The 12,439-nt window shown below is 37.7% G+C and overlaps 2 protein-coding genes across 5 annotated transcripts in view; one reads left to right on the top strand and one right to left on the bottom strand.

The window, feature by feature from the left end:
* Positions 1-5,710, top strand: part of SKP2 (S-phase kinase associated protein 2) — a 37,364-nt gene extending 31,654 nt beyond the window's left edge. For both annotated transcript variants that reach the window (XM_043488879.1, XM_043488880.1), the window contains one exon: positions 3,074-5,710. In XM_043488879.1, the coding sequence (XP_043344814.1) occupies positions 3,074-3,287 (214 nt within the window). In that variant the 3' untranslated portion in view covers positions 3,288-5,710. The remainder of the gene's footprint in view (positions 1-3,073) is intronic.
* Positions 5,711-9,911: 4,201 nt separating this feature from the next.
* Positions 9,912-12,439, bottom strand: part of NADK2 (NAD kinase 2, mitochondrial) — a 47,897-nt gene continuing 45,369 nt past the window's right edge. For all 3 annotated transcript variants that reach the window (XM_043488775.1, XM_043488776.1, XM_043488777.1), the window contains one exon: positions 9,912-12,031. In XM_043488775.1, coding sequence (XP_043344710.1) covers positions 11,893-12,031 — 139 coding nt within the window. In that variant the 3' untranslated portion in view covers positions 9,912-11,892. The remainder of the gene's footprint in view (positions 12,032-12,439) is intronic.

Raw genomic sequence — 12,439 nt, 5'->3', positions numbered from 1 at the left:
TTCCTCTTATATTTCTCATTAATGGAAAAAACTGAAGCTGGAGATAGTAATCTGAGATTAAGAGAAACTAAATAAATAATAATACTTGCAGGAGAATTTGTAAGTTGAGGAATTTAAGGTTTTATAAGGAGAGTAAGATTGCTGGGAGAAATATCAACAGTAAATATGCAGATGATACCTCCGTAATGGCAGAAAGTGGAGAGGAACAGAAGAGCCTCCAATGAGGGTGAAAGAGGAGAGTGTAAAAGCTGGCTTAAAACTCAACATTCAAAAAAACAAAGATCATGGCCTCCAGTCCCATCACTTCATGGCAAATAGATGGGGAAAAGATGAAAACAGTGACAGATTTTATTTTCTTGGGCCCCAAAATCACTGCGGATGGTGACTGCAGCCATGAAATTAAAAAACGCTTGCTCCTTAGAAGAAAAGCTACGACAAACCTAGACAGTATTAAAAAGCAGAGACATCACTTTGCCAACAAAGGTCCGTCTAGTCAAAGCTATGGTTTTTCCAGTAGTCATGTATGGGTGTGAGAGTTGGACCATAAAGAAAGCTGAGCACCAAAGAATTGATGCTTTTGAACTGTGGTGCTGGAGAAGACTCTTGAGAGTCCTTGGACAGCAAGGAGATCAAACCAGTCAGTCCTAAAGGAAATCAACCCTGAATATTGGAAGGACTTATGCCGAAGCTGAAACTCCAATACTTCGGTCACCCGATGCGAAGGGTCAACTCACTGGAAAAGACCCTGATGCTGGGAAAGACTGGGGGAGGAGGAGAAAGGGGCGACAGAGAAGGAGATGGTTGGATGGTATCACCTGACTCAGTGACTGACATGAGTTTGAGCAGACTCTGGGAGACAGTGAAGGACAGGGAAGCCTGGCGTGCTTCCAGGCTTATGGGGTCTCAAAGAGTGGAACACAACTTAGCAACTGAACAGTGAACACCAAAGGAGCGAAGCTGGTGAAACAGTTTATAAATACCTTTTGTTTACTAAAACTAAATAGAGACACTTAAGACATCAGTGTCATTTTATCCTTAAGTTAGAAATAATGGCTCTCAAGCTATTCATTTCTATTTACTCTCCCTGAGTTTACTTTTCAGTCTCTTCCACTGAAGTTTCAAAGAGATACTTGGGCACGTTCTCTGCTGTGTTGTAGGTGGTACACGTACTAGAGTCTTGTTTTTGGGGGATGGGGGTTCTCCTTAAAATTTTAAAGACTTCCTGGTGTTTTTGGCTAGGGAATGATCATTCATCCACCATCTCATCATAGTCTGCTCACTCCTTTCTGATGTGTAACACCTGAGTGTCTTCTAAGTGTCTAGTATAATTTCCTTCCTCACCAAGGCTCTTACAAAGTGCTGTTGCAAGAACATTTCCTTTGTTCTGATGGCAGATGTCGTCTGCCATCCCTCTTCACTCCCACCTCTAGTTTCTTCTTTTAAATACTCTCGACTGCAGAATGTCTTACAACTTGGCTAATCTGGAGATCCCAGAATCTGGATTCTCATGGATATTACAAAGTTCTCATATAGTCAGATTTTATGTAAGAGAAATTTAAGATTGGGCCAGATTGCTATCATCTTCAGTGATGATAAGTATAAACATCTGTGTATGCTGACTTCTCCTTATACTCTTGTTTGCATTTCAGAGATTAGCTTACTTTATGAACAACAGCAATTTGTTCTTACTGCTTTTCTTTTACATCTAGATCTTATTGTCCCCTTAGGAACACCAAGCATGTTTATTTCATTTGGTTAGTACTTTTATTTTCTAAATTACCCTTCCTCTTGTATTTAACCAGTATATCTTAACATCTGTGGTGTTTAAAACTCTCCTAAATGTAGAATAAATACACTTAGATGGGGAGTGGGAAGAGTGGAAGAGCGGGATTAGCATGGAAGGTCGGCCAGTAGATGGTTTGAGTTGTGTAGACATGAGGGAGGCATCCGCGATTTCAAACAGGGGAAAGACTTAATCTGAGCTAGGCTTTATGAGGATGCCTTGGTCATTGGTATATACACTAAGCTAAAAGGAGGAAAGATTACAAGCTGACAGTTACTATAAGGAAAGTTTATTTTTTAGGTAATTATTAGCAGTATGAAAATATAAAGGATGCTTCTGATTCTAGGGAATTGATGTTCTCATTGATCTGCTGTGGGATTTTGTTGAAACTCCAAACTAAATATTCCCTTTCCTGAGACTTTGGACTGTGTGTCCCAACCTGGAGTAAATATAGATCAGAGAGATGAATTTCTAAGCCTGTAGACCTAGGTTAAGAAAAAAGAATCATTACCAAAACATATTTGCTTTGGGAAAACAGGTTCCCTTTTTTGTGGACCAGAATTTCACTGTTGACATAGTTAGGTTTCACTTAATGTGAAATACCTAGGAAGATGACTGGCTTCCATGTGACAGAAAGAAAAAAAGGAAATATGTAGTGAAGTCAAATGTCTATTGTGTCTGTCTGCACCTGACACACGACCTTAAAATAGTATCATGAAGTCACCGTTAGGTTTCATCATATGTAATGCACTTGTTGACTATTAACCATTACTTGGAAATTACTGACTCTGCTCACATCTCCTTTCAAGAGGGCAGGCCTTGTTCAAATAAAGATCAAGTCCATATCCTTAAGTTGCATGTAACCTTTCGTGACTCCAGCTTATGCCATAGTAAAACATTTACTTTTACTATCACTAGCTTGCTGGCTTCCCCTCCCAACACGGTGACATTTTTCAGTATAAACCAAGAATGGGGGTGGGGGGAAGAGTATAAACCAGGAATGGAGAAAGAAAGAAAATGTGTTTGGATTTTAAATAAACCTAGGATTTTTTTGGTTATTAGAAATTCAACGAAATACACTTATGTGTTTCCTAAGGCCATATTGCCCAAGCTGTGGCCTGTGCTTTGTGGATTCACCTTTGCTATTTCCTCGAATCATTGATTGCAAATTATGTCTTCAGTTTGTATTGTATAAAATATGATACAGTGTGTAAAAATTGGATCATGTAATTCTAATGGCACAGTTACCATAGATACTGCTACTCTGAAAGTCTCTCTCTTCCTTTCCAGTGAACTTGGAGATATTCCCACATTAAAAACACTACAAGTCTTTGGAATCGTGCCAGACGGTACCCTTCAACTGTTAAAGGAAGCCCTCCCTCATCTACAGATTAATTGCTCCCATTTCACCACCATCGCCAGGCCGACCATTGGCAACAAGAAGAACCAAGAGATATGGGGCATCAAATGCCGACTGTCACTGGAGAAGCCCAGTTGTCTGTGAAGCCTCTATTGCAAGATGGTGTCTCCTCTTTTCTTTGAACAGGGAAAGTAAGAAGGAAGCCCAATTGTGGAGAACTCAGCTATTTTTATTCTTCGTTTTCTGTTACCTTCCTTCTACAAGTATATTAGAGAACCATTGGAGAGAGAAAACTATGAAGTGTTGCTTTTTAGAGATGACTATAAAAGCTTTTATCACTGCTATACTCTTAAGAGCCTAAGCTCTATGCTTTTTGAAATTTTAGGGAGAGTGAGCCTATAATTTCAAGATACCTTAAATAGCAAAATTTGAACCACATCTTCCAAGGCCATGCTTCATAAATCTATTTAGAATCAAGCTTAAAAATCACCACCAGCAAATCATTTGTGTAGCCTATATGGCAGCTGAACTTTCTTCTATTTAATTTTTCAGCACTGCTTTATTATAAGACATAGGTTGCAAAAAATAATAAGCTATTTGTATTGTAAGCTGAACAGAATGAGAATCATAGAGTAGATGTGAAGCAGTCTCTTCTGAGGATAGCAAGAAAAATAGACGTTTCAATGGTGCCTTTAGATTCGTAATCAGGTTGATGGAAACAAATAGCCCAGGTCATTCACCTTAAAATCTAAATAAACAAACAATCGGCCAACCAGAGGTGTAGAATCTGTGTAGAATTCAAAGACTCAAGAGGCAGTTTTCTATAACAGGTTAACCTGGGGTATCCTCTAGTGTACATTAATGACTTCTCCTTTATGTACAGTTGGGAAGGTCACCTGGAGGAGGAAATGGCAACCCACTCCAGTATTTTTGCCTACAGAATCCCATGGACAGAGGAGCCTGGGGGGTTACAGTCCATGGGGTCGCAAAAAGTCAGACACGACTGAGCGACTAATACTTTTTATTTTCTTTATGTACTGTGTTTGCAGTGTTCTGAATTAGCTGAGGAAATTGAATTGTGGACTTCTGACGTTATGATCAAATTATGTTAACATGGGTTCTTTAGCTTTTAAAATGACTTACTTTGTTTTAGAGAGGTAGGAACCAGTCATTCTTTGATTCTTGAAATGTTGGATGGAATCCTGAACCGCAGATGCCTGCCGTTTTCCTTTTCGCTAAGGTTCTCAAAGCTATTTTTATTCTGGAATCAAGTATTTTAAATTGTCTTTATTTTATTTTAATGGCCTCCCACAATGATTGTCTCTAGCAACCCGTTTTATAAAGTTCTGGACCTGGAGTTCCCTAAGAACTGCATGTTCCTTTCAATTAGGAATATCCACTAGAAGAAGGTGTATGTTCCGTGCAGTTTCAGAGCAATAAGCACAGCCGGCACATGTGTAAAAGTTAAGACTTGGGTGCTGAACCTTTTGATAGCATCAGTGAATTTTTTTTTTTAATGATACATAGAAGAAAAAGGACTAAATTCTACTTAAAACACATACACACACACACACAAACACAAAACACTAATTTCTCGTTTAAATCGATGACCTTCCCATATATTCAAAATGGAGCAAAAACCCCAAACTCATCATTTCTATTAACATTGCTTTTTTAAAAAATCAGATTTTTCAAATGTTAGAAACAATGGTATGAAGTGCCCTTATCTGCTCAAACCTAAGGAAGAACATTTTTATAAAGTAGTGTTACACAGGAAATGATTAGGTTTCAGTTTTGTAGTAGTTTAAAAGTGCTACATACTACTTGAAATTATTGTTTACAGATTAGTGACACGGGCTGGAGGGAGGATCCGGTCGGCCTCTGATTTCCGGATGCCCTCACACATACAGTACTTCCAAACTCAAGTCCAGCCATAAGCTATTTTGCTAACACGTCAGAGTAATCTGTATTTTTGTATGTGATTTCTACTTTTATAGACTTGTTTTAAAATAAAACACATTTTTATAAAAATGAATACTTCAGCTAAGTTGTATTCCTTTTTTCCTTCTCTGTTTTTCTTAAGCACTCTGGTTAAAACGAGCATTAGGTATGGTGTGAGATTTATCTCAGCCCTCTGAATGTGTGTGTGTGCTAAGTCATGTCCTACTCTTGCAACCCCATGGGCTGTAGCGCGCTGGGCTCCTCTGTCCATGGGATTTCCCAGGTAAAAATACTGGAGGGGGCTGCCATTTCCTTCTGCAGGAGATCTTCCTGACCCAGGGATCAAACCGGCATCTGCGTTGCAGGTAGATTCTTTATCACAGAGCCACCAGGGAAGCCCCAACCCTCTGAACAAGGCACTTTAAAACAAGCCGTAATATGGTCCCTTTTGCTTCATCTACTTCATGTGTTGTCAAATTAAAATGTTTATAATTCTTTGACAAGGCATTAAGTATAGGCTTGTTATGGTTAAAGTGCTTCTTAAAGTATTAACATATTTTATAAGACATTTGAAATTAAGTGATAAGTACTATCAATAAAGTATCAAGTACTATGGATAAAAATCAGCTCATAGCACTTTTTAAATACAGACTTGATCAGCTTATGCTGTGCATTTTATTCTCGTTAGCAAACTCTTTGAATAGTTTACCCTATATCCAGAGATCTTCTAGGAATTAACTCCTTTTGAACACATTGAAATGGTAGAATGGTGATTCTTCCTGAATATTACCCAGTTTTTTGCTTCCTTTTTAAAATCAATACCATGCTTTATTTTATCAAAAATGTCAAATGCAAAAGGTAAAGATGGTGAACTTCATTTTCTGCTTTCAAAGGTCATTAACTGATGACCAATCTCATTTCATCCATCTCTCCCATCCCATCAAAGAAGGCAATGGAAACCCACTCCAGTACTCTTGCCTGAAAAATCCCATGGACGGAGGAGCTTGGTAGGCTGCAGTCCATGGGGTCGTGAAGAGTCGGACACGACTGAGCGACTTCACTTTTCACTTTCATGCATTGGAGAAGGAAATGGCAACCCGCTCCAGTGTTCTCACCTGGAGAATTCCAGGGACGGCAGAGCCTGGTGAGTTGCGTCTATGGGGTCGCACAGAGTCGGCCACAACTGAAGCGACTTAGCAGCAGCAGCTCCCATCCCATAGACATCACATGCTCACAAGATCACTTTTGAGGCAAAACCGAGACCCATGACTTCATGAATAGTTCAGTATCTACCTGAAAGATAGTCTTCTGATTTAATTCTGAAACATTAAATATAAAGATGATGTTGAAAGTACCCTAGCTATCTAAAAGCTGTTTTCTTACATAGATTTGTTTTGCTCAGGCTCCAAACACAGATCATACTTTGAATTTGGTTGACAGTGACATTTTCTTTAGTTTCTTAATCTTAGTGTTCCTCTTCTTTATTATCCTTACAATTTACGAATGGAAGAAACTAGGTTGCTTGTCCAGTGTTCTCCATTCTGGATTTTACTGATGTGATCCATCCCTGGAATAATGTCTAACAGGTTCATGTGTCCCCTATTTCCATAAACTGGCAGTTAGATCTAGCAGCAAAAAGCTCCTAACCAAGAGTGAGTTTGCCACCAAGAGACACTGGTAACATCTGAAAATGGCTTTGGTTGTCACAAGTGGAGAGGGGCTATTGACCTCCAGCAGGTACATACCAAGGATGCTGCTAACCATCCCACAATAGCTAGGACAGCTCCCACAATAAAGAATCATCTGATCCAAAACCTCAGTGCCAGTGTTGAGAAACCCTGATCTAGAGGGTTTGTCAAAAGTTTTTTTGAACATCACAGCTAGGAGACAGGATAGGTGGTATACTGTCTTCCATCAAGAGGCACACACCATATGCCTTTCATTCTTTTTACAAATCAAGATTGCCAGGAGAAATATCTATAACCTCAGATATGCAGATATCACTAATGGCAGAAAATGAAGAACTAAAGAACCTCTTGAGGAGAGTGAAAAGGCTGACATAAAACTCAACATTCAGAAAACTTAAGATCATGGCATCTGTTCCCATCACTTCATGGCAAATAGAAGGGGAGAAAGAAGCAGTGACAGATTTTATTATTTTCTTGGGCTTCAAAATGACTACAGATGGTGACTGCAGCCATGAAATTAAAAGATACTTGCTCTTTGGAAGGAAAGCTATGACAAACCTAGACAGCATATTCAAAAGAAGACATCACTTTGTCTATATAGTCAAAGCTATGGATTTTCCAGCAGTCATTATGGATTTGAGAGTTGGACCATAAAGTAGACTGAGCATTGAAGAACTGATGCTTTTGAACTGTGGTGTTGGAGAAGACTCTTGAGAGTCCCAAGGAGATCAAACCAGTCAATCCTAAAGGAAATCAGCCCTGAATATTCATTGGAAGGACTGATGCTGAAGCTCCAATACTTTGGCCACCTGATGCAAAGAGCTGCCTCATTGTAAAAGACCCTGATACTGGGAAAGATTGAAGGCCAAAGAAGAGGGCAGCAGAGGGTGGGATGGTTGGATGGCACCACTGACTCAATGGACGTGAGTTTGAGCAGACTCTGGGAGACAGTGAAGGACAGGGAAGCCCGGGGTGTTGTAGTCCATGGAGTCACAAGGAGTCGGACATGACTTAAGAGACTGAAGAACAACGATGTTAACAGTCTGCCTGTGGCTCTTGATTCCTCTTCTATACCCTAGATGCAAGTTCCCAAGATTATTAGGTAAACTCTAGCCAAATGCAAAATATTTATTTCTGGATAAAGTGACTCTGTCCCTTCTATCATGATGAACTTAATTACAATCCAACATCGGCTAATGATCTACAATGTAGAGGACAGGGCAAGGTCTAGAACATGAGGAAAGGCACTAACTGGTCCAGGAAAACTGGAAACACCTTTCCATTGGATAACCTAACCATGGAACAAACAGAAGGCAACCTTCTCTCTCATTACTTCTCCTCTTCCCATACCCACCTGGCCAAAGGTCCCAGAAGGTCAAAAAGCTCTCTCCACCAAGACACTAACTCCTTATACAGGTTGAAACCCTAAAGCCTAAACTCATTTTAGGGATTTGTTTTGCTCTAGTGTTTGAGTTACTTTTTAGTGAATCTAAATATCAAGATGCTGACATTTTGGTATTCCTTAAACCAAATATCAAAATATCTACCTTGTACATTTGAGCAGTAAAATCATTATATTTAAGGTCTTCAGATGGCAGGGGCTGTGACTGATGAGAGACAAGAAGGCAGACTTATTTCCATAGACACACATTTTAAAATTAACAGGCACACTGGAATTGATCATATCCCAACCATCACCATGCATTTCATTTTGTGTTTTAAACAAAACCTGGTCATTTACATTGGCTTTTAAAATGTCTTTTTATTCAAAACTATTAATTTACTACTCAGGATAGTAACTGTAAGTTAACTTGCAGTGGTATTGCTGCAAGAACCAGAAAATAGAGGGGTTAAGACTTTGGTGATACTTTAATCCAAAACTACATGGTAAGTGGATAGTCCACAACAACCCATTTCAAAGACTAATGGAAATACTTCAAAGATAAAAGAATGATTTTGTGAAAAATCACTTATCATGAAATGATGCTTTGAAGGAAAGTTCTGAAGCAGGAGGAAATAGCTATGTAACAAAGCTTAGTTACCAAAGGTATTTTAAATAGATTTTCTTGTGAAAGTCGCTCAGTTGTATCTGACTGCTTGTGACCCTGTGGACTATACAGTCCATGGAACTCTCCAGGCCAGAATACTGGAGTGGGCAATCCTTCCCTTCTCCAGGGGGATCTTCCCAACCCAGGGATCGAACCCAGGTCTCCCGCATTGCGGGCGGATTCTTTACCATCTGAGCCACCAGGGAAGCCACTTGTGAAAGCAAAGAACCAGTCTAGTATGATGACAACCTCACAAATCTTTCAAGTTCTCTTCAGTCATTTAAAGAGAATAGGTGTTGGGGGCGGGGAGGGGGGGAAGTTGCAGTTGGGGAAAACATTTTAAAAGAATGGTTAAAAAAAAAGTTCCTCAAATACTGTCCTACTTACTGCAACTATCAATACATCACCCCCTGACATACAGAGACTCCCTAACAGTGTTGTTTCAGCATGTAAAACCGTCATGTATTATAATAGATTTCTTCTCTAGCTATGCAGGTTTTCAAGTATTCTTTGTACAAATCAGAACACATAATCCCTACTCCCAGTGAACTCACAATCTTCTGGTATAAAAAGGTGTCTATTGTTCAGATAGAGCTCTTCAACAGTCTCTTCAGGATCCCAAGTTTTGAATTTTTTTTAACCACTGATGATTATTAAAATTTTCTAAAAAAATCTATCATAAAATAAAGCCTATGACACAAAAAATATTCTTTATACGTTTCTTCATGTAGAAAACTTATATATAAGCCTTCTTATTGATTTACACCCTAATCCTTCATGGTTACTTTAATGTTAAGGAATAAACTGCATTTAAAATAATTCTTCTTTCCAGTTCAGCAGTTCATGTAATATGATTTTGATTTACTGGGTCCATGAATATAAATACATATAGAACATCAAAAACATTAACTCAAAAATATCTGAAGAATCTACATTTACCAGGAAGCCCTGTGTCACATATTAGCAGTGAATGAAGTCCACAGGGAAAAAAATAATAGTGTGGAAAAAAGACATGAAATATAATATTTTGGGGCAATCTGGTTTTCAAATAATGACCCATAAGAGCTGAAGAAATAAATGAACTAAAAAAGAAAAGATAACAATGGTTTACTTTTATTCACATGTAGTTGCCATTAACAGGAACTCATTCATAAGAACATTTTTGCTATTCTAACAACCTTTGCCTCTCGTCATCTCGTACAAATAAATCCCACAACTGGTCAGAAATGTTAGAGGTTATATCACAAATGGAGCACATTAAGTAGCTTTTAAACCTTTAAATTATGGCTTATAAACAATTTTACATAGCAGGTTACCTATTAATATGTTACATATTAAACAGATCTATGTACCATTTTGGACAATCAGATTTCCATGATATTAAAGATGGAGTTGGCATTTTTGTCAAAAAGGTATTTTAAACCTGTTAGGGAGTTTCTATAGTGTGGAATTTCGCTTCTTTATAAAGTGGTATCTTAAGTATATCATTATTAAATCAAACCAGAAACTAGATCCATCTCTGGGGAAACACCAATTTTTATTGTAGGCATGATGTAAACTCCTTGTAAGTAGTATCTATGCAGTTACTCTCAACTAAGAAAAACAAATTCTTGTTCTGGATATACATCAAAACCTAAGATTATCTTTGTATAATAATAGTACTTAAAAAAATCTGACAAGAACATGATAAATGTTGCCAAAACTAAGAGCACTCGGTTTGATTACACATCCTAGATTTCACAGAAGCTACTTCTGAGCTCACCAGATTCAGTTCTATCAGGACGGCGGCTGTTCAGATCACCAGTGTACACCCAGCACCAACACAGTACATGGCACAGAGTCGGTGTTCAATAAATATTTCAGTGATTGAAGACAAATTTTTAACAGCAAGTGGAAAAAAAAAATACAACTTTGAATAATTGGAATAAGAATACCAATTGTCTCATGATGCAGCAAGAGGAACTTTTTGTGATAATTCTAGGATTACTTATAAGTAAAGCGGGAATTAGGTAAAGAAACTGTCATAATGGGAAAAAAAGAAAAGCCACAACATTTTATCCTCCAAACCTAATGTGTAAAACTTGGAATATGAGCTAGGTGAAAACTACCATGATAATAAGTAAGGCAATTCTAAAACTAAAATGTTTTGCATATTTATTAAACAGTCCACTTTCTTTCTGACAAGACTCCTAACACTAGATGAAAATTTTTATAGGTTTTACCAAACTCATAATAGACTGTGCCTAATCAGTTCATCCTTTTAGTCTTTAAATCCATGTTAGCGAGTTTTAAATATGGAAGAACTTTATCAGCCTCAAATCATTAAAAAAAAAGTTACCTAAGACCTAAAATAATTATTGGCTAATTAATACATTTGTAATAGTGCCATGATTTTGTCCGTATATATTTCACCCAGCATTGTCAAAATTAACCTGATAGTCAATTAAATGAAAACATCTATAAATAACTTCAAAAATGATTGAACTGTTTAAATCAATAGTCATAACAATATCATTGTGTTCTGAAATTAGAAAACTCTTGGCAGATATATAAAAACACATTTACCTACTTCAATTAGGTCAATGTCAGGATTTATCAAAATTCTCCATCAAAGTTTTTTAAAAAATCTTGATCTTTAGGTACTATAAAAAAATACTAATCAAATGAGATGTGTTTGGTCTGACCAATTCCACAAAGTGAGGAGGAAAAGGAAGGAAAAAAAAAAAAACTTGTACAGTTAAATTTCAAATCCTAAACATTAAATCTTTTATTTGCGCCTACCTCTCTCAATTTATAAAGATACCAGCACTCTTGGAAACCAACTGTAAGCAGTATCAAAATTTCACTGTTATGAATTCTCATCAGTATAGTCCTCCATTTTCTTACACAGTGAACATCTTTTCCATCAGAATCCATCAGAAGAATAATGCAAATCTCACTTTCTTGGTCGCCTTTCAGCCCAAGGCCAACCAGTCTGAACAACAACCAAAAACTGTAGCTTTATGACTGGTAGGCTGTTTCTGCAGTAAAACTATTTCTCTGGCAATCAAAATGGTCATCTGAGGCAATCCTTCACTGCTCTAGAAGCACAGTTCGAAGCTCATCTTCTTTCTCGATCAACATTGAAGCAATGGCTCCGTCATTAAATTCAAAGGAAGTTCCTCCATCCACAACCATGCATGCATCCCAACACCGAGAACGCACACACACCCTAGGCAGAGAGAGACATCTTGTTAAATATCAACACTTTGCTTAAACTGCAATTCCTTTAAAACACTGAGTTTTTATCTAAACTGGCAGGTAGATCATTTGGCCTTGAGTTTAAAAATCAAGTTGCCCTGCCCTTTGTTATGAGAGAATTAGTGACTATGTCAATAAAGTACATTACCCAAAAAAATCTCGAAATGTTCAGGATAGCTCCATTTACCCAAACACTTAAAAGTGAACAAATTCAGACTTGATGGAACTCATAGGAGCTTTTTGAACATTATTACCATTACAAGTATTTTAAATATTGAGCAAGAATGTAACTACTGTCATGTAAAATTTTTACTTATACACAGAAAAGGCACAAATTATCAGGGTACAGCTCAATGAACACACTTGTGTTATCATCACC

Source organism: Cervus canadensis, chromosome 16 (assembly GCF_019320065.1).
Source record: "Cervus canadensis isolate Bull #8, Minnesota chromosome 16, ASM1932006v1, whole genome shotgun sequence".
NCBI lineage: Eukaryota > Metazoa > Chordata > Mammalia > Artiodactyla > Cervidae > Cervus > Cervus canadensis.
Note: the sequence above shows the minus strand (reverse complement) of the source record. Positions and strands in the feature narration are given on the sequence as shown.